Here is a 20,255-nt window from a genome sequence, read left to right as displayed (position 1 = left end):
ACTTGTCCGTCTGGAATGTGCCTTATGGAGACCATGCTGTGTGTCTAAGCAAATGGCCACCCAGCGCTGGTGTCTTCAGATCTATCTCATTTGAACATAGATATGTTGAGACAGACTCTAAGTGACCCTCAAGCTCCCTTTAGACTTCCATGTCAAGGTCTTTATATCTGAGGGCATGAAGTGCAGGCACTAGAGAGATTCGCACAAGGGAGATATGTCTGGTGAGAGGGTCTCCTGGGACTGACAGGCAGATTTGAACTTCCTTTGGACTGTGAACACCAGGGAAATGTGACATCCTTTTCAACAGAAAACTTCAGACATCTATAGAAATCTTTGAGGGAGTCAGGAAGCCCAGTTTAGAAAGCCCTGGCCTCAAGATAAAATCACAATGCCTCCTCATACTATGGAAAACTTAGGCCAGTGATGCTCAGGTCTGATTAGAAGGAGTCGGGGAACTTTAGTAGTGGGTGGAACCATGGGAGCTCTGAGTTCCACTCAGGCCTGAACTGCACTCCTCCAGATGTGTGAACTGCACATGAGCAGGCAATGGAATGAATTCCAAGGCCCTTTGCCTGTCTCCCATGTGCCTTCACCCTCTCTACCACCGTAAGGCAGGGAGTGAAGACTGAGGTCCAAAGGGTCTACACAAAGGCTGTGAAATTAGCACAGAGAAAATACACATCAGCAAAGTGCCACTCGGACTTGCTGAAACCATTGATGCAGGCACAGCGACACTTCAGACTCTGAAGGTGACCCGTGACTCAGAAACACGTAACAGCACTGTAAGGAAGCCCAGACTATCCAAAAGACCCCCCACTCCCACCCCCACCCCGTGTCTACGATGCTGGATGCCAAAGCTCTAATCCCATAGCGCCTGGCCAGTTAAGTTTCTCATTCTCTGTCCTTCCCCTTTGGAAATGGATTTTTTTCTAACTATCTCTGCTTTTGCTGCTGTTTATCAACTGCCTGTTTTAAATGCGGACACAGCTGTCACCTCAGAACGAATGCTACCGTTTATTCTGGCCTCAAAAATGAGTGACCGTGGAGCAGGAACACAGTTAAGTCATGCTACTTAGAAAATAGAAAAACAACAAAAAAGAAATAAACAACAAAACATGTTCCAACATGGTAACAGAGCAAAGGGAACTTGTCTCTCAAGGTACTTGACAAATAATACATTGGTGGAAATACCAGGTAGGCAGATTACAGCAAACCAGAAAAGTCTCTTTTATAGGCCACAGATGCTGTCTGAAGACACTCTTAGCCTTTGGTGGAAGCTAGAGATTTGTACATTCCACCAAGGATTTTTATCCAATAGTCACAAGGATGTTAGGTCAAACTCAGAGGTGGGAAATAAATGGTTATGCAGGGGACTAAAGATAATTTAGTTCCAGCTCTCCAACATCCAGCTCGCCACAATCCATCAACAGCCCTATGGAATCTTTAACACGGGTGTGGCATTTTGGCATGTATGTGTGTGTGTGTGTGTGTGTGTGTGTGTGTGTGTGTGTGGGTGGGTGTGTGTGTGTTGGGGGAGTGGTGGGTGGGACTCAGCTGTCCAATTCCTTGTTCCTGGTCACAAGAACCTGAAAATCCCTGCGGGCACCCAGGAAACCCCAGTATCTACCAACATCAGCTGCACCAGGCGGCCCTGCTTTTCCAGATCAGAGATCACACTTCTTAGGAGCCACACTCAGATTGTACTCTAGCCATCTGCCCAGCTGGCAAGGGCTTGCAGGCAGGACCACATCTAGCCCAGCTCCGAGAAGCCAGTCCTGTTAACAGATAATCTACTGCTTCTGGGGTCCTCACGCTCAGTCTTCTACTGTCCACACAGAACGTTTTCTCAGAGCACACATTTCAGGGGTTCTTACATTGACTGCCTAAATTTTGTGATGGTTTTTAAAAACAGCTTGCTCGTCCCCTCATTTACTTGATGTCAGCTGAAAAGATGGCTTACAGTTCACAATATGAGGTGAAGTTTCTCCAGGTAGGGGTTTCTGAGGGACTGAGGTTCCATTCGCCTAAAAAGTTGTCTCCACTGACTTTGATCTTCTCTTTGGTGGCTTCTGGCCTTCTGCTGGCTGGAGATCTGAATTCTAGCCAAGGTTGAGGTGTAGGATATGCAAGAGGTAGTCATTTCAAAGTGAACCAACTTTAGCATCGAACTTACTGTGTATTGCTTCTCCTTTTGAATGCTTTGGCCCTTTGAGTGAGTTCAAGAGTAACAGGAAAGAAACATGAGGTGCATGGGGCAGCAGGAAAGGGCCCGTGGGGGACTGGTATTGGGCTAGAGAGGGATAGAACACAGCGTCCCCTCCCAGAGGGAAATGAAGCCGCTGAGTGAAGGGCGGAGTGAAACCACTTGAGCTACTGTGAGTGACAAGTTTAGACAAGTCTTTCCAATAAAACAGATGGTGACAGAGAGAGCTGTGGCCAGACAGAGCGGTGGCTGAGAAGGCGGTAAGGCGGCACCCAGTTTTTATCTGGGGTACAGGTGGGTTAAGGATCTCCTGGAGTCATGAGAGTCAGTACTGAGAATGGATGGGTCAATGAGACACATGTATTTGTAAGCTTGGTTAAAACCTGTAGTCCCATAAATGCTGTTTAAGCTGGATTTTGTCAGTGGAGCCCCCACCCACTCACCCACACATACACACAATTTCATTCTACTTACTCTGTCACTTAATGCACTTGGATGCAAAGCAGTGAGCTTTGATGAGCCCAGAACTGTTTTAATTAGCCTAAATTGTTCTAGTTAGCATAACCGCTTTACAGCTCATTGTTGGTGACTGAGTTGTGAGATCTATCAAATGCAGAGGAAGATCCACACCAGCTCCCTTGTGTTGAGTCCAGGTGCTGAGAGCTGGGCTCCTCTTCCTGGCCTGAGATGGAGGCTGCCCTGACAGACACTGGGCAATGGAATGCAGCTGCTTTGGGCACAGATCTCCCTCCACCTCTCTGCTCTCTGACTCTACCATTCCAAGCCAGCAAAGATGAAGCTCCAAAAAGGCTCTCAGGGAACCTAAGACCCTCATCCCACCCCCTCAGCTCACCAGAGCTCAGCAAGGTCCTCACGAAAGACCCTCTGCCATCCCTAAGCAAGGATGTTCCCCAGGGCAACAGTAATAAGTAGCAGCTCTCCGAAGGACTTCCTCAAACACTGACACTCAAAACCCACCCTAGGGAAACTTCCTCGTAGGGAAAGGTGGGGCTCAGAACTGAGTATTTTGATGTATTCCAACACTCAGCCAGGGTTGAGAACCTGGGGAAGGGGTTTGTAGGCAGGAGGGTGAGGCTGCAGGGTGCTCCTCTCAGGCAAACCCTGCTACAGCTCTGAAATCAGCATCCTAATTTCCGGAGAAGACATTAGTTCCATCCACGTGGTCTTAACACGATTACTGCTTAGAGGCAGCCCGATAACCAAGACTTATAGGATAGGCAACAGGAGGTGAATTTTGAGGCAGACGATTATTCATTTACTTAGTGAATCTTCAGTTCAATTTCATATCCATGTTAGCCACATGTCCCAAACACCTGCTTGAAACACAGACTTTCCACGAGGGGGCAAGCTAATGAGAGCGGTAACTAATGGTTTCAAAACCTCCCCACCCATTACACCCATGACCATGGAAGCCTGGTCACAACAGATTTATCCTGGGGCAGCTAACCAATACAGACTAAAGTAACCAGACCTTATCTCCAGGGCATGTGGTCCTCAGGCACACACTCTAGAGCCTCTTGCTGAAATCACAGTGGCCAATGCCACCCTAAGGTACAGGATGAAGGCCTGGTGACCCGGTTCTCACCACCTAGAACTGGAAACAGCACCTCATGACATTAGCAAGATCTGTTTTTCCAATTTGGTGGCAAGTTCCTTTCTGGAATACCTATCTCCACTCATTGCTTTGCTACGGAGGCTCTCGGTAACGTTAAGGTGTCACTCCCACAAAAGCCAGAATACGCTGTACACATAACTGTTACACTTGGCCAAGTGACATAAGTCCAACTTCAGGTGGTTTTTTTTTGTTTGTTTTGTTTTGTTTTTTGTTTTTGAGACAGGGTTTTTCTGTATAACCCTGGCTGTCCTCAAACTCAGAAATCCGCCTGCCTCTGCCTCCCGAGTGCTGGGATTAAAGGCGTGCGCCACCACGCCCAGCTCTAACCTAAGGTGTAAAGAACCCTACTAATTTGTTTCATGAACAAATTAGCCTGAGTCACCTCATCACCGCTTGGGAGGGAGGAGTGACTTCTGAGCCAGGCTAATCTAGCAATGTTCGGCTTGCCACTTGATGCACAGATCTGAAAAAAAAAAATGTTTTTTTAAATCTAAAGTCTAAATGAGAACATCAATACGTGGGCTTTAAACTAATGGGCATGAGCAGAAATGTGTGCAAAAGGCCTGTTCACTTAGCACACAGCGCTTTGCACACGTGTGCATAAATCCAGTTGAGTTAGGGTGCAAAAGCAATCAATGGTCAGCTGTTGTCCACGGTCCTCTCTGGGGAGGGTTGCACAGCTGCACCTAGAGGCAGAGCAGAGGAAGGGTGGCCTTGCAGATTACGCACAGACTGTAGCTCGTGACGGGCGGGTCAAACAGAAGAGCTTTAGCTTTGGCTGGAATCCCTTTATGGTACAGGTAGGTAAATCTCACGGTAGGTTTAATACACCTTCCCGTGCTAACGAGCTCATCAGTCTGTGCTGAGTGTTTTGCTAGGGTGAAACGTGCTGGGAAGGGAAGTGCTGGGAAGAAGGGAGGGAGGATGCTAGTGTGTAAGTACGTGAGGTGAGAGGGACCCCTGGACAATGAGTTCACTTAGAGTATAGCTCATTCGAATTTAATAACAAATGCTCACAGAAGCACCAGACAGAAAACAAATCAGCCTCGGTACAAGGATTTCTTCCCAACAAGGTCTGTTCAAAACCTCCACGCTGAGGGCTAGGGCTGAGGCTTCACTAAAATGCACAACACCCCAAGCTCCAGTCTCCACCCTGTGAAAATGAATCCCCACTAGTCCAGGGTCTCTGCTGAGACCCTGCCACTGCAGCCCTCGGTCCTGCAAGGGTGGCCAGGCCTCTCTGGAGGTCGGCAGTCCCAGACCTGGACAGGCTAGAGCTGGGGAGCCAGATGAGGCCTTAGCTCTACAAATTCTGCTCCCTGAATGTGTTCTACACAAAAATGTACTAGCAGCAAAGCACATTGTTAGAAGCAAAGCCCAAACTACAAAACAACTGTAAGATACTGGGAACCTCAAAGCCAGACAAACAAGCTGGGTCTCCTTTGGCCTCAAGGACCAAGTGACTTCTAGAATATAGAGTAGACAAAACTCCTACAGCCTTCTCCATGTACTGAGCCTTTCCCAGAAGCCACCACCTGCCTGGGGATAGCTGTCTCTCTGGCACAGAGCATCACCCGCTCATCTACAGATAGTAGACGTATGCCTGCGGGGAGCTGAGGGGTCAATGGAGGCTTACGACAAATGGGCATAAGAATTCTTTGAGATATAAAGGTTCTAAAGTTGGACTCCGGATGTATAACTGTAGGTACACTAAGTTGCACACTTAAAATAATTTGTAGCTTACAAACTATACCCCAATAAACTGTTACTTTTAAAAGATTTACCATGTTAAACACAAGCACATCTAAACAAATATCTGAGAGAAAAGTCTTTGCTAAAAAAAAAAAATAATAATGGAAACACAACAGATGGATTATAAATGTGTTCAGAATTCCTTCAACTTTAATTGTGGGGGTAAAATCAAGTAGTGACTGAGGAGAAACCGTCCCTGGATGCAGCCACAATGCTGTGTAGTGGACATGATGAGTTATTTATTAGCACGATGGTCACAAGCTGCCAGCTGTTCTCATTCCTCTACTGTCTCCTTCTTGCCAGTCTCTTGCCCTTCAAAGAGTGGGTACCGGGCCTCCACATCAGCCCAGGTAATGTTGCCGTTGGCCAGATCTCGGACCACACTGGGCAGCTCAGAGACCTGGGAAGAGAAAAGAAGTGCAAGCATTAGCCAACTTGACATATGTGGTGAGCATTTGCCCTGAATTCAGGAACCCTTATATGCAGTACAGAGCAAACCACCATCTATCTATGATATACTACACACCATGTATACACACATGATGTCAGCAGTGCAGACAGAGCAAACCACCGTCTATCTGTGATATACTGCACACCATGTATACACACATGACGTCAGCAGTGCAGACAGAGCAAACCACCGTCTATCTATGATATACTACACACCAAGTATACACACATGATGTCAGCAGTGCAGACAGAGCAAACCACCATTTATGTGTGATATACTGCACACCATGTATACACAGATGATGTCATCCTTTACAAGCTGTGTTTGTTTTCCTAATTATGCTCACCCCCTCCCAGGCTGGAGTCTTTGCTCAATTCCACAAAGGCTCAAGCCTACCAGCTCCCTGTTCAGCTCAGCACCGCCATAAGCCTCTCATCCTAGTCTGTATCTCATGTTAACTCACGGCTGTTACATTTAACTCCTGTATTTAATTAAGTCTATGAGGTGCAGCAGAGCAAGTGACAGTGGCCTCCAGCAGTGGTTGGCAAAGTCGGGCATGGAAAACCAGCCTATGGGGAGCCTGTTAAACCACTTGGCTACCCTTCCCTACCACTGGCTAGTGGACGGCAGGTCTGGGGTGGAGATTAAGATGTTCTAGCAAGTTCACAGGAAATGCCCATGTAGAGGCTGGTGTGAGACTCACACAGAACTACAGCCGCTGGAATGCAGGTACAGAGTAGCCAGGACTGGTGTATAAACACAGCCTGATTTATGAAAGCCTTTTGCATAAAGCAGTTTTTGTTTCTATTTTCCTTATTATAACTGTATCAAGCTGAATACTAATAAGTACTCTAAATAAATGCCTATTCAAAGTTAACACATTAGCCAGGCGCTTGCCAAGGACAGTGCCCCTCCAGCCCCACCCTGACCCACTCAGCCACCCTTCTGTGCCTGTCGTACCCCTGTGGTCACTGCTCTTTATAACATTACAGAAAGATTCCATCTCCAATGGGCTAACACTAAGTTTATACACACATTTTTACATGTCTATAGAAATACAATGATAAAGATGGCTAAGTTCCCAAAGTGTGCCAGTAAAACTATGGCAACAGCCTCAAGAGATGATATTTCTCTTGCTTAATAAACAACCAAGTGTAAAAACGAACTGCTAGAAAAGGAGCAAGAGTAATCCAAACGACCATACAATATTAGAGAAGTGTTAATGGGTATTTTCATAATTAAACCAAACAGTTCTGGGAATCTGGGCTTTGTCTGATACAAACCAATCATTAATATTACAAAAAATAAAACCAAGAACATAAGTATATCAAAGGCCAATTCAAGCCAGTAGGAAGCAGTGAATGTCTAAGAGTAACTGTGAGGAGGCAGTCACCTCTGCCCTTATCTGTCTCATGGAGTCTCGGTCCCTCAGAGTTGCAGTGTGGGGCGTCTTGTTCACTGTATCGAAGTCAATAGTGATGCCGAAAGCCACGCCAATCTCATCAGTTCTTGCATAGCGCCTTCCAATAGACCCAGAGGAGTCATCGACTTTATGAGACACGCCGTTCCTGGTCAGAGCTTCCGCTATTCAAAACAAAGTGAGGCAAGAGTGAGGTACTGCAGTAATTCTCAGTGTCATCTGAACGCAGGCTCGGAAGCTCAGCAAACACAAAGGACCCTGAGACGAGAGCAGCAAGTCCCAGCTATACGGATGCTTACTAAGTCCCCTTCAGGAGCCCAGACTGCCCTGCTATCTCCACCCAGAATAGCTGCACAGGAAGGAGACTGCACAGCCCTGAGCTGCTCATGCAGAAGTAAAGGGCCAGCACTCCTGATATCCCTCCCAATGGTGTAGATTCAGCAGGGTGCTACATTCCACTAGGGTTTTGGGAAGAGGGAACCAAGGCCAGTAAGAGCAGCAAGGAATTCTTAAGTCTGACTTCTGACTCACCCCATGCTAAGACATTTGAGCAAGTCTGCTCTGTTATAATATAAGCAGAGGCTAAAATCCCATTTATTCATAGTCAATCTATAATTTTACTCAAACAAATGATACATTCAGTAAAACTGAGTCTGCAAGACAGTGTTCCCATGGAGATCACCCAACTGGATTTGCTTACATAATTCCTTGACAAATGGCATAAACTCTTGGTTCTGGCTCAGTGGAAGGACAGAACATTTGAATGGAGCAACCACAGCAGGGAAACTGAAGAACTAGATGGTTTTAAAAGAAAGAAATCCAAATGTTAGCTTATAAGTAATTGTTATTGTCACAAAGCACAAAGTAGTTACACTCGGTAGGTAACTTAGACCACTCCACTATCAGAACACCAGCTCTTCTGTCAGCATACAGGGAGTAAATGGCCCAACCCTCCTATGCTGTGCATGAACTCAAAATCAAAGGCAGCAGATGTTCTGAGGCAGGCAAGCCAGCTTTTTGCAGGCCATTTTGCGTTGGAAATGAGAGCTGAAGGCATGTCGTAAACAGGACTTGTACAAAAGGTTCATTTGACTGCAAGAACACACAACATAGGAGCGAATGGATGTGTTCCACTAAAGCACCGAATGACAGAGTGGAGGCTAGCTCCTGCTTAAAGCCTAATTACCCCCTTGACGGCAGGCAGTTACAAATATCCTGCTACAAGGGGACCTTCTACTTGAGCAACACAGAGGCCTACATCACAGCTTCCTTCTTCAGCCTGGGATAATTCTATTTTATAGAATCAAGCAGGAACTTGCCTTTACAGATTTTTTTTTATTTCACTAGAAATGTTTTCATACCAAATTTGTAGGCAAATGGATTAAGTAAGTGGGTGCTAATAATTCAGAAACATTTTTGGCTTCCCACAGCCTAATCAAATTTCTCTTCATGGAGGGACTATGCAGTTCATAATAGTGTGACTAATTTATTCTTGTTTAGCCTTTATGAAATGTCTATTAAAGCTCTAGTTATATCAATATTGTTGAATTAAAAAAACAGCCAAAAGACTTTTTTCTTAAAAACTAAAAACCTTTCTATTAAAAAAATAAGCAGGAAAACATGAAGCAAAATTAACATCTAAGTAACCTCTGCAGTTAGGCACACCATCACTCCTTGACTCAGCTGTGTCTTCACCGATGTATTTGAAGCCTGGGCCAGGCTCTTACTATTTGCCAAATGAAGGACAGCTACCATCTCATGTCAGGACAAAGATGCAGCCTCAGCACAGAGACTAAAAGGACAATTCTGTTAGCTATGTAGTAGTATAATAGTGTGTCAGACTTTCTAGAACTCGGGACCAAGAATTCACCAGTTCATTCTTCAATGCTTGATGTTTTACAAAGAACCGTTGGGTGGATACCCAACGTTCCATGTGTGCTCAGCTTTGGACTACATGTAAATGAGACTGTTTCTTTAACCAATAAGACAGACAAAAGCTCTCTCTTTTGTAGCTAGCCTTTTGATTTTCTTCCTGGAAATCTGTTAGCAGCAACAGGAATACACCTTCCATAGAAAGTGAGATGACAAAGATAAGGCTCACAAGGTTGAGGAGAGAATGGAAGGCACAGAGCGGTGATGCAGGATCATCAAATGAATAGAAAACCTGAGGAGTTGAAAAGCTTTTTATAAACTCCTACTGCCTCAACACTTGAATGCCAGGCAAGCTCCACCTAAGCACTCATTCCGGGGTAGCTCACCGTTCTCTGTTCATCTCCCTCTCGGACATGGAATGTATGTTCCAATATGGTATACATGATCCTGCCCAGGCCAAAGGAGGGCTCAATTACACTCGGAACAACTTCTTCCACTGCAAAAAAAGTAGACAATTTAGTAATACTCTCTCAAGAACCACAGGATGCAAATCAGAGTCCTTGATAATCCTTGGCACCCCAACTACCCTAAATCTAGATGCGTTGTGATCTCTGTACAGCAGGAAGAATACACTGTGAAGAACTATGTGCTCATAAGCAATATGACCCCTTTAAAGGGAAAGTTAAGTCAAAGAATGTTTAACCTGAGTATTCACATAGAAAAATGAAGCTTGTGTCCTAGGAGTGGTCCTTCGAATGGATAAGCTATGAACAGTAACAGCGACACTCTGCTCTATCCCCGGCTGCCTTTCGAGAAAGCTAACAGACCTGGAGCTCTCATTCAAGAATTTGTGAAATCAACTACTGGGGACTGGAGAGCCAGCTCGGCAGTTAAGGGCAACTGCTGCTCTTTCAGAGGACCCAGGTTTGACTTCGGCACCCACATGAGGGCTCACAACTGTTTATGACTCCCGTTCCAGGGAATCTGAAGCCTTCTTCTGGTCTCCAGGCACACATGTGGTCCACAGACATACATGCAGGCAAAACACCCATCCATATACATAAAAAACAAACCAAGTAAACAAAGCAAACTCAAATACCTTAAGGCAGGTCTGGTGATACACGCTTGTAATCAGGAGGCTGAGGCAGGAGGATTGCTAGAGCAACTCTAAGGCCAGCCCTGGACAACTAGGTAACCTAGTTCCTACCATTCTGTGGTCAGGAAACATTGACGGTAGACTCTGCTCTACAGGGCCCTACCCTCTCCCTGTAGGTCACACTAAGGGAATGAACTGGTAACTACTACACAGAGACGCAGCACTGTCCTAGGCCTTGGAGAGCTCCTTTTCTGTGGGGAATGAGATAACCAGGGCCAACGGTTCAGTTCTAAAGAGGCCATTTCTTTTGTTTGACTGGTTGGTTGGGATTTTTTAAGACAGACTTCTCTGTGTAGCCCTGGCTGTCCTAGAACTAGCTCACAGACAAGACTGGCCTTGAACTCAGAGATCCACATGTCTCTGCCTCTCTCCTGAGTGCTGAGGTAAAGGCGTGCATTACCACTGCCAGGCAGCGAGGCTGTTTCTTTTGTCTATGATAAAGGAGTCGTTGTTATCACACACTTGCCATGAAAGTGCTTTCCCTTCATGTAAACTGTGCTTCCAGTGCAGTCTCTCCTCCCTCGTCATCATCAGACCCATCACTCTGGCTGAGTGTCCTCCCGTCACAGACCATCAGCACCGCCTGGATAATAAACTGTGCTGACAGATTCATGCACCAGTACAAAAAAAGGAAGGGGGGTAGTGGTGAGGAGATGAAGAAGAAGAGTAAAACTCGGCTTAGGACACTTGCCCACCTTGTATGAACGTGGCCTAGCTCAATCCTTAGTACCACAGGGGGGAAACAATGCGTTTCTGAAAGATAATCCAGGCACTTTCCCCCTAACCTCTGCAGTGTCATCTGAGTAACAGCAGGCGAGGCTGCCCTGTGCCACCCTGCTCTGCCTGCGTGGGCTCCTGGACCAGCTGACCTGTTCATAGCCTATAGTTCTTTAGCAGTTTCTAGAAGCCTCGATTCAAAGCCAAGCAACATTCATTCATGTGGGCTCCAACATGTACACTGCCTAACTCAAAATCTGCCTGACCAAAAATCCCTAATAATTTAGAGTAGGGGAAAGAAAATGCCTCAACTCAATAAAAATACTTTTTCCTGAAAGTTGGAATGTTTTCAGAGATTCCATCCTATGTACTCAGGCTGTAGGAAATACAAAGACGTCTTTACTGCTCAGTACACACACAAGCATCTTTAAAGACACAATGCCCAAGGTTTCCATATCCATCAAGCTGCTTCTCTCTTCAAAATTTATGTAAAATTAACATCACAAAACTTTTATTTTAATTTTTTTTAAGCTCAGACATAATGGCTGGTTTTTGTTTCTTTATTGATCTAATAAATTACCATGCAGTGTTTTCTGGAATCTCTTCACACTGACCATGTCTTTCGTTAACTGAAATGTTTTTCCTTCAGTTTCAATAGTGAATTCCCTACAAACAGAGAAAAAAGACAAAACACATTAAAGAGTAGTTAGAATACATACCCCTTCTCCAGGATGCCGAACACTCTTTGTTATAAATGCTAACACAATTTGGTCTCCTCTCTGGATGACAACTCATGAAATGACCACCAAATTAAGTATTACCCATACATTGGCACCAAACTGTATATCCCACTGAGGATTTCAAAAATGTAGCGCATTTTATACAACTCTTCAAGTGATTTCATGGCAAAGTCAAGATTAAATATAACAACTTAAAAGCAAAAAACAAAAGCAACTATCTTAGAGTAATCACATTTATCCAAAATAGCTCTGCAATTAAAATGACCACTGATCTACACACTATCCCAGCAGATATAAACCCCAAAATAAAGTAAGTAAAGATCAATAAACAAGTTTTCTGACCTTGCTATGTGAATATAAAACGTTCTCGCCAGGGCTGCTGTATGGTGCTCATGCTCACACCCTGAGCCAGTTACAGGTTACCAGAGCTACAGGGCCCTACACTCCAGCTACTTTCTCTCATTAGAAAGGCCGCTTGCGGGGCTGGTGAGATGGCTCAGTGGGTAAGAGCACCCGACTGCTCTTCCGAAGGTCCAGAGTTCAAATCCCAGCAACCACATGGTGGCTCACAACCATCCGTAATGAGATCTGGCGCCCTCTTCTGGAATGTCTGAAGACAGCTACAGTGTACTTACATATAATAAATAAATAAATCTTTAAAAAAAAAAAAAAAAAAAGAAAGGCCGCTTGCATTTCTCTGGCCATACGGCAGCTCAGGACTAGGAAGCAGAGCCCTCATGTGGTTGTCTTCGATATGGAAGGGCTACTTGTTACCATCCACTTTGCAGGCGTCTTCCAGTCATAATCTCCTGCCTCATCTGGACGGTTCTCACTGATCTCCCGTAATAACTACTGGCTTGAAATCTGTGTTTGTGCATAGTGTCATGTACTCTACGAGTAGTCTAACTGTACAGTAGGAAACAGTTAGCATTAGCAAGAAGATAGCTACTGCTTGAGATTAAACCCAGCAAATGATCTTGCAGAGCCATGACAGTCATTAGCAAGTGGTATCTATATACAACCATTATGATCTCAAAGTTCCCAAGTCCCTCTCATGTCCCTACTCTCAATTACAATTAGTAATCTGCTTTCCACTATCATAAAGTGTCTCTCCTAGGCTCTCATGTAACTGTATCTATCATAGGCTTGGGAGGCAACCTTTCAGTGAAAGACAAGTCACAAAATATCTCAGGGTTTGCTGGCCCTATGTGGTCTCTTGAATACTATTTTATTGGTTTTGTTTCATTTGAGTATTTTTGATGTTTAAACCCGCCTCCCTAAAAATGAAGGAAAAAAAGAAAAAGAGGGAAAACCGACAGTACTCTTTAACGGCCGCTCCACACATGACAAGAGTCAGCTATTAATAGTACATGTCTTGTAATTCCTACTGTGTTTGTCTGCTGCTCAGTCTGCTGATTTACCCACAGCAGGAACCCACAGTAACTGAAGTCACCTCGTTGTCTTCAGTTTTGGTGTGTGTATGTGTGTGTGTATGTCTGAAGTTCTGGTTTCAGTTATATACTGTTCAGGAATGACATGGCCTCCTGGGTAACTACCTCCATCATTGTGAAGTGCCATTTGTCCACCTAATATCCATTTCCTGGAGTTTACTTTGATAGTAAAATAGCTACTCCAACTTTTGGCATATATACACAATATATATTATATGCTAACATCCTTTTGCTTTTAGACCATTTCTGTTTTGCCATTGACATTAGCTTGGTGCAAATGCATTAATGAGGTCTGGGACTTGTGAAGCACATGGACTGACAGCCAGCGGCTGTATTCCAGTACTGACTTCCTTTTATCTCCTGCCAACCACTGATGTTTAGTACAGATCTCCCACCTCACAGTACTTCTATCTGTTCTTTGTTCATTTTCCTCTTTTCCAATCTTCTAGGGGTGTGGTCCTGGTTGTTTTTTTTCCCCTAAACTGTTCTGTCTCTCAGCTTGTGCCTGGCTTGTGTGCTTTCTGTGCAGGTGACAGTTCCGCACTTTAGCCTGTGCTTCACCACATGCCAGCTATCACTCCATCTATTCATTACAGTGCCTTCCCACCCACGACTCTTACTTTGGTATGGATTTTATTTCCATGCATAAATTCCCTAACAACGTCTTTGCTTTAGTTTGTCCTGCACATGCAAGGTTGTCCACGTGGGTGTATCTTTAAAGCCAGTGGTTGTGTGGAATGCCTTCCTTGAGCCCCTAAAATCAGTAATTCTGGGGTTACAGATGCATTGCACCATGCCTGGCTTGTACGTGGGGGGTCAGGGATGGAAACTCACGCTTACACAGTAAGCACCTGATCTGATGAGCCCCTGCCCAGGGCGCAGTCTGCTGTCTGCCTCTCTAAAGACCTTGCAACATGATTCATGCTCAGCATGTCCTGTTTAAAGCTCTGCACCCCACACTTCACGGAGCTTTGACTTTGCTTGACAGTACTGCTGAGTTATCATGCTTGTACTTTTGGCTCTAGACAACTGAAGGCCCTGACCCAACTGAAGGATTCTATCACTTTGACAAGAACTCTTAAATTATTATCTTTCTTCTGTTATATAATGACGCTTTCTCCCCCACTGGCTGCTTTAATTTTTTTTTTTTCACTTTATACATGGTTTTTAGCAAATTGAGTTTTCTGTGCCATTTCGTGATTTGTCTTCAGCCTGCCTGAGTTGAGCTCTTAAATCCGAGTTTCTTCCTGCCACATCATCAGATGTTTGCTCTACACACTGTGACTATCACACATGTGCTTATCTGTGTGGCTCTGTCCCATGGCATCCCAAACCCTTACTTTTGATGGTCCATGGGCAACTTCCAAGGCTGCATCCTTAAATTTAATCATCCCTCCACACTGTTTAGTCCACTGTTGCCCCATACGGTGAGGCAGCAACTCCAGGTTCCAGTTCACGTTTATGCTTCCACTTCTTACGACAGTTCATGTTCTCCTTTGTACTCTTTATTACAAACGTATGCACGTGGACGGATGCCATATGTGGGCAGAGGGGGCCCGGAGCAGGCAGCTCTTCCCTGCTGAGCCATCTCTCCAGCTCTTCTTTTACATTCATGAGCACATGCAACACATTTATAACTGCCTTGCTACATTTATGTATTTACTAGTCATGTTTGTTGTTTCTGGGTCTTCCTTTGAACTAATCATTATCAGGAGTCACATGATACTGCTTTTACAGATGTTCAATAATTTTCTATTACTATAGCTTCCACACTATTTGGCACTGAATTCTGTTGTATTTCTTTAAAGACTAGTTTCTGTTGCTTTTATATTTATGTTTGTGATTACAGAGTATTCTATGCCTCTTATTAAAAAAGTTAGATTGGCTTCTAATCTAACTCAAGACAAGGAGTCTCTGCCATGAAAATCCCTAGAAAAGAACTTGTTCCTGCTTGTTCTTCTGAGATGCTGGGAAATAAACTCAGCACACTGGTCATAAAGATAACAAAAAGATCCTATTTGTTTCAAATATATTTCTAGAATATAATGTCAAAATTCTAACAAAGAGAGTTCTTTAAATACAACTAAGACATAGGCAGCACTTACCTGTCAAAGGCCTTCTAAAACAACTCATCTTGTCCCTTGCTCTCAGAGCCCGAGGGAGACGCTTACCCTTTCTCACTCAGCAGCAGCTCCATCTCTGAAATGTAGCACTCATCACAGGCACTGAGATACTCTAGCACTAGCTTTGCATCCTTCTTGTACGCCTTGCCCACGGCGCCCTTGTTGGGCTCAAACTGTACAACATTAACTGTTTTGTATGAAACAGTCAAGGAATCATGACGCAGTACAACTTCAGGAATTGGGAAAATCATCTTGAAACATTCAACCATACCAACTTCAAACCTACCACCCAGTCCTGCCAGCATTAGTGCCCCAAACTCTGTTTATTCACAAAATGAGCCAGATGGGGGTGAGGGGAGCCAGTCAGTAAAGTGATTCCCCACAAGCCTGAGGGCCTGAGGTCAAATGCTCAGCATCCACATAAAAACCATGTGTGGCTGTCCATGCCTACAGTCCCAGCACTGAGGACGAGACAGCAGCTCTCCTCAAAGCTGCTGCACGACCAGTCATATTGAAATCAGTGATCCCCATTTTCAGTGAGGGATTATCTCAAAAAATATGGTACAGAGCAATAAAGACAGACATTTGATGTGGGCATCTGGTTCTCACACACATATCTACACACACACACACACACACACACACACACACGAATAAACAAACAAGTGAATATCATTAACAAAGACTTCTAAGGTTACAGTGAAATAAAGGATTTTATCTAATCTGCAATATATCTCAATCCACAGCATAAAATCATCGGGTAATGTCTGGCCAGTGAGGTGGCTCAGTGGGAAAAGGTACTTCCTTCCAAGATGATAAACTGCATTCAATCCCTGGAACCCACATGACGGAAGGAGGAAAGTGGCTCCTGTAAGCTATTCTCTGACCTCCACACAAGCGCTGCACTAAAAGCACAAACAATAAATAAAGGGAATTTTAAAAATTTGGTTTTGGGCTGGTGAGATGGCTCAGTGGGTAAGAGCACCCGACTGCTCTTCCGAAGGTCCAGAGTTCAAATCCCAGCAACCACATGGTGGCTCACAACCATCCGTAATGAGATCTGGCGCCCTCTTCTGGAGTGTCTGAAGACAGCTACAGTGTACTTACATATAATAAATAAATAAATCTTTAAAAAAAAAAAAATTTGGTTTTGTCACTAGTCCATCCTAAGAATTGGCTCACAATCTCCATACAAGATAGAGAAGCAAACTCCTATTCGATTATAAAGAGACAGTGGGCTAAACTATCTTTAAATGGCTCTAGGCTTACATGAGAACAACACTTACCAGATATCCTATATCTAGGGGCACATGTGCAGAAAAGGGCATGTTGGAAACATCTGGACAAAGTAGCCCCCCATAAGACATTCTGGGCATACTTCTAAACTTAAGTCTTTTAAGGTCTAATGCTGTGGGTATTACTTATATCTTAAATAGACTCCAGGAAAGAAGCAATGAGGGACACCAACAAGTTTAAACAACCCCAAAGCTCTCCATTCATTCAAAGAACAAGGGGCAAACTGGGGCTCAAACACCTTTAGCCTTAATTTTGGAGTGGCCAGAAAGGATATGGGTTCTTTCAGGGGTTTCTCAGCTACTAGTGGAACTTTGGTGGCTCGAGCATGACAGGAGAGGTCGTAGCAGGAACGGTCAGCACATCCAACAATCTCAATCCAGCCCTAGGAAAACAACTAACAAAGTCACTTACCGCTCACACTGGCTTTGCTCATGAAAGCATGCAGGCAATAACTAATCCTTCCAAATATTCCAGGACAATTGAATTATAGACTCTACAATTGGCTTTTGTAAATCATTAAAGAGAACAGTTTCATACATGAGGCAGTTAACAGATCTATACGGTACATAGAGAATCCACACTGTATATGAAGTGGCTTTATTTTCCAGACTGGCTTACAATGTCATATTACTATCCAGTAAATGAATAATCTACAGGTTGAATATGAAAATTAAACAGATATCTGACCAAAACCTGTAGATTTGGCTCAAATCTGTAGCCAGGACTCAAATGTGGCAGAAACTACTCTTCCCTCTGAATATCGTGCCATCAAATAGCTAATGAACATGGCAGGACATGGCTGTAAGTCCTGGTACTCAGTTAGTTCACCTGACTGAACAGAGAGAAACTCATAAAATGTGGGTAAAGAGGAACCCGGTGTCATACCTATGGCACCAATTGTTTCAAGTAGCATACAGTGGACTGACTGCCAGTGTCACTGTAAACCCCTGCAATGAAATCCTGACATGGAGGTGCCTTTAGGAAGTCACTAGGTCACAAGAGGAAAATTCCAATCACGAGGTAAGTGCTCCTCATTAGAGAGCTCAGCAGAGAGCTATCCTGCCCTCTTTCCAACAGGGGTGAAAAAAAGATGGCAGTCTTTAAGACTCTTAACCAGCCCAGAGAACACCAGCTTCTTTCCTGGACTGTACCTTCTAGAAATCTGTTGAATTTTGTTGTAAGAGCATAAACCAAGACACAACCTTACGGATGTGTTCTGTAAGAACAAGAGAGCCTATAAGGCATGAGGCGATCTTGGTTATTTTTAAAATGTCAAGCTAACAAGTTAATAATGAAGTTATTCAAAATATATCTAAGACATTGGGTTCTAACACTTGGGCGGCAGAATCAGGCAGATCTCAGGCTAGACTGGTCACATAGCGAGTTCCAGGACAGCCAGGACTAAACAGTGAGACTTTGCCTTGAAAAACAACAAAAACAACAAAATGTGTAACACATCTGTCCAACTGACTCAGCCCTATACCATACACTTTCTACATCCAGTCACAAATAAGCCTAACTTAAATTAACAAACTAAACAGGTTTAGGTCAAGAACGCAGGCTTGAAGTCAGAGAGTTTAGACTACAGCCCAGTTCCACCTCCGCTCCAGCCTGAGGCTCGGAGACTCTTCCCTCTTAGCATTTGAGCATCTTCAGGAAGAGAAGAGATGTAGAGGGCTGCATAAGACAATGTAAAGCACTCAGAAGCATAGCTTGTAACAGCAACAAATGTGAACGAACAAGAAAGGTGGATGAAAGGCAGGCCAGGCCAGGGTCGGAATCTCAACTGATACCGTGTGCTCTACTGCTACTTTAAATAAAACCAACAGAAGAACGGGGTGAAAAGAGAAAGGCAAGCAAGGCAGTAGTGGTGCACACCTTTAATCCCAGCACTTGGGAGGCAGAGGCAGAGGCAGGCGGATTTCTGAGTTCAAGGCCAGCCTGGTCTACAGAGTGAGTTCCAGGACAGCCAGGGCTACACAGAGAAACCCTGTCTCGAAAAAACCAATAAAACAAAAGAGAGAGAGACAGACAGACAGACAGACAATAACATAAAATCAAGAAAGATTTTATTGGTTTAATATGAAATAAGGAAACTCCAAAAAAAAAAAATCAGGAGAGTAGAAATATATGTAATGGTATCTGAACTCTTAAAATAATTACTATCCACCTGGCACTTTCGTGTCACTGTTTCCTCTTCTAGGACAAGCAGTCCCTCCTGGAGGGACAGGAGGACAGGTTTAAGGCTAGCCTTGGCTACATAGGTAATTTGAGAATAACCTGGGCTATGTGAGATCTTGATTCAAACAAATAAACAAATAAACCCAAAATCCAAACAATAAAGATATGCATGTTATCACACATTTATACATGCACGTTATCCACAGAAAAATCATCTAGAAACTGGGAATGTTGGAGACCTGCTTATAATCCTAGCACTGGGAAGGCTGAGCCAAGAGGTTTATGGCTTATGCCAGCCTGTGCTAACACAGATGACTGCATTTTATAAAAGCCAATGATCTCATGTAGCTCAGAGACCCTGTGCCACAGCAGCTTCTCTCCTTGTTCGTGAAGATGCCTCCAACATGCAGCAGGGAGAGCCAGACACTCAGGCCTTGCTCAGGCGTCTCCAACACTACCCACACATAAAAGAGTTAGCTACAGCCTGCTGATTTTCATTCCTAAAAGTGGAACTGGAATGGAAGGACATGATGGAGGTAATCTGAAGATCTCTGGATTTTTATCAAATACAAAGAGCGAAAGAGACCAGAATCTATCTCCTAAATCTACCAAATAATTCTCTAAGGGTAAATGTTTTTAACCCTACCACCAGTGTTTGCTAGATGCCTGTCAGGAGGCCGGCCCATCTCAGCTCCACTGAGGAATGGTATAGCACTATGCACCCAAGGACAGACTCACCTGTGCCACCCCACCATCACCCTTCCCTCCCTACCTAAAGCAGCTATCTGTCTCCCAAGGGCTTTCCAACACATAGGGTGGCCCCTCTTTACAAGTCAGGGTTAGTTCTTTGGTTCACTCTGGCATGAAGAGCAGTGAGTAGCGGTGTAAAGCCTCACTGCGGGCTACTCACATAGGATGTTTTGGACTCGGCATCCCAGCAGTCGCAGGCGTAATGGGCCATCTCATTCTCCATATGCTGCCGGAAGCGGAGTTTATCAGGAGATATTCCAACCTTCGTGAGGTAGAGGTAGATGCGGCCAATAAAATAGCCTAATACTGAGTTGTTAATCACGCCCTGAACAAATAGAAGAGCAGCAAAGAAGAATGAATACTTCTGAAGGCTGATGGACTCTGTCTACCTGCATACCTAGCCACTTCAGTCTACTGAAAACAGGACACACACAGTAAATGTCCTTCCCACTGAAAGAACAATTTCAAATACCCACAAGGTGATCTTGGTTTTTTTTTTTTTTTTTG

General features: G+C 44.3%; 1 protein-coding gene across 1 annotated transcript in view; it reads right to left on the bottom strand.

Moving 5' to 3' along the window:
- Positions 1–5,712: 5,712 nt before the first annotated feature.
- The window catches only part of Gars (glycyl-tRNA synthetase), a 42,752-nt gene continuing 28,209 nt past the window's right edge, over positions 5,713–20,255 (bottom strand). The window contains exons 10-17 of the mRNA XM_021165313.2: positions 19,909–20,073; positions 17,092–17,199; positions 15,570–15,715; positions 11,788–11,873; positions 9,721–9,830; positions 8,163–8,256; positions 7,436–7,626; positions 5,713–5,991 (exon numbers count right to left, since the gene is read on the bottom strand). Of these exons, the coding sequence (XP_021020972.1) occupies positions 5,866–5,991; positions 7,436–7,626; positions 8,163–8,256; positions 9,721–9,830; positions 11,788–11,873; positions 15,570–15,715; positions 17,092–17,199; positions 19,909–20,073 (1,026 nt within the window). The 3' untranslated portion in view covers positions 5,713–5,865. The remainder of the gene's footprint in view (positions 5,992–7,435; positions 7,627–8,162; positions 8,257–9,720; positions 9,831–11,787; positions 11,874–15,569; positions 15,716–17,091; positions 17,200–19,908; positions 20,074–20,255) is intronic.

Source organism: Mus caroli, chromosome 6 (assembly GCF_900094665.2).
Source record: "Mus caroli chromosome 6, CAROLI_EIJ_v1.1, whole genome shotgun sequence".
Lineage (NCBI taxonomy): Eukaryota > Metazoa > Chordata > Mammalia > Rodentia > Muridae > Mus > Mus caroli.
Note: the sequence above shows the minus strand (reverse complement) of the source record. Positions and strands in the feature narration are given on the sequence as shown.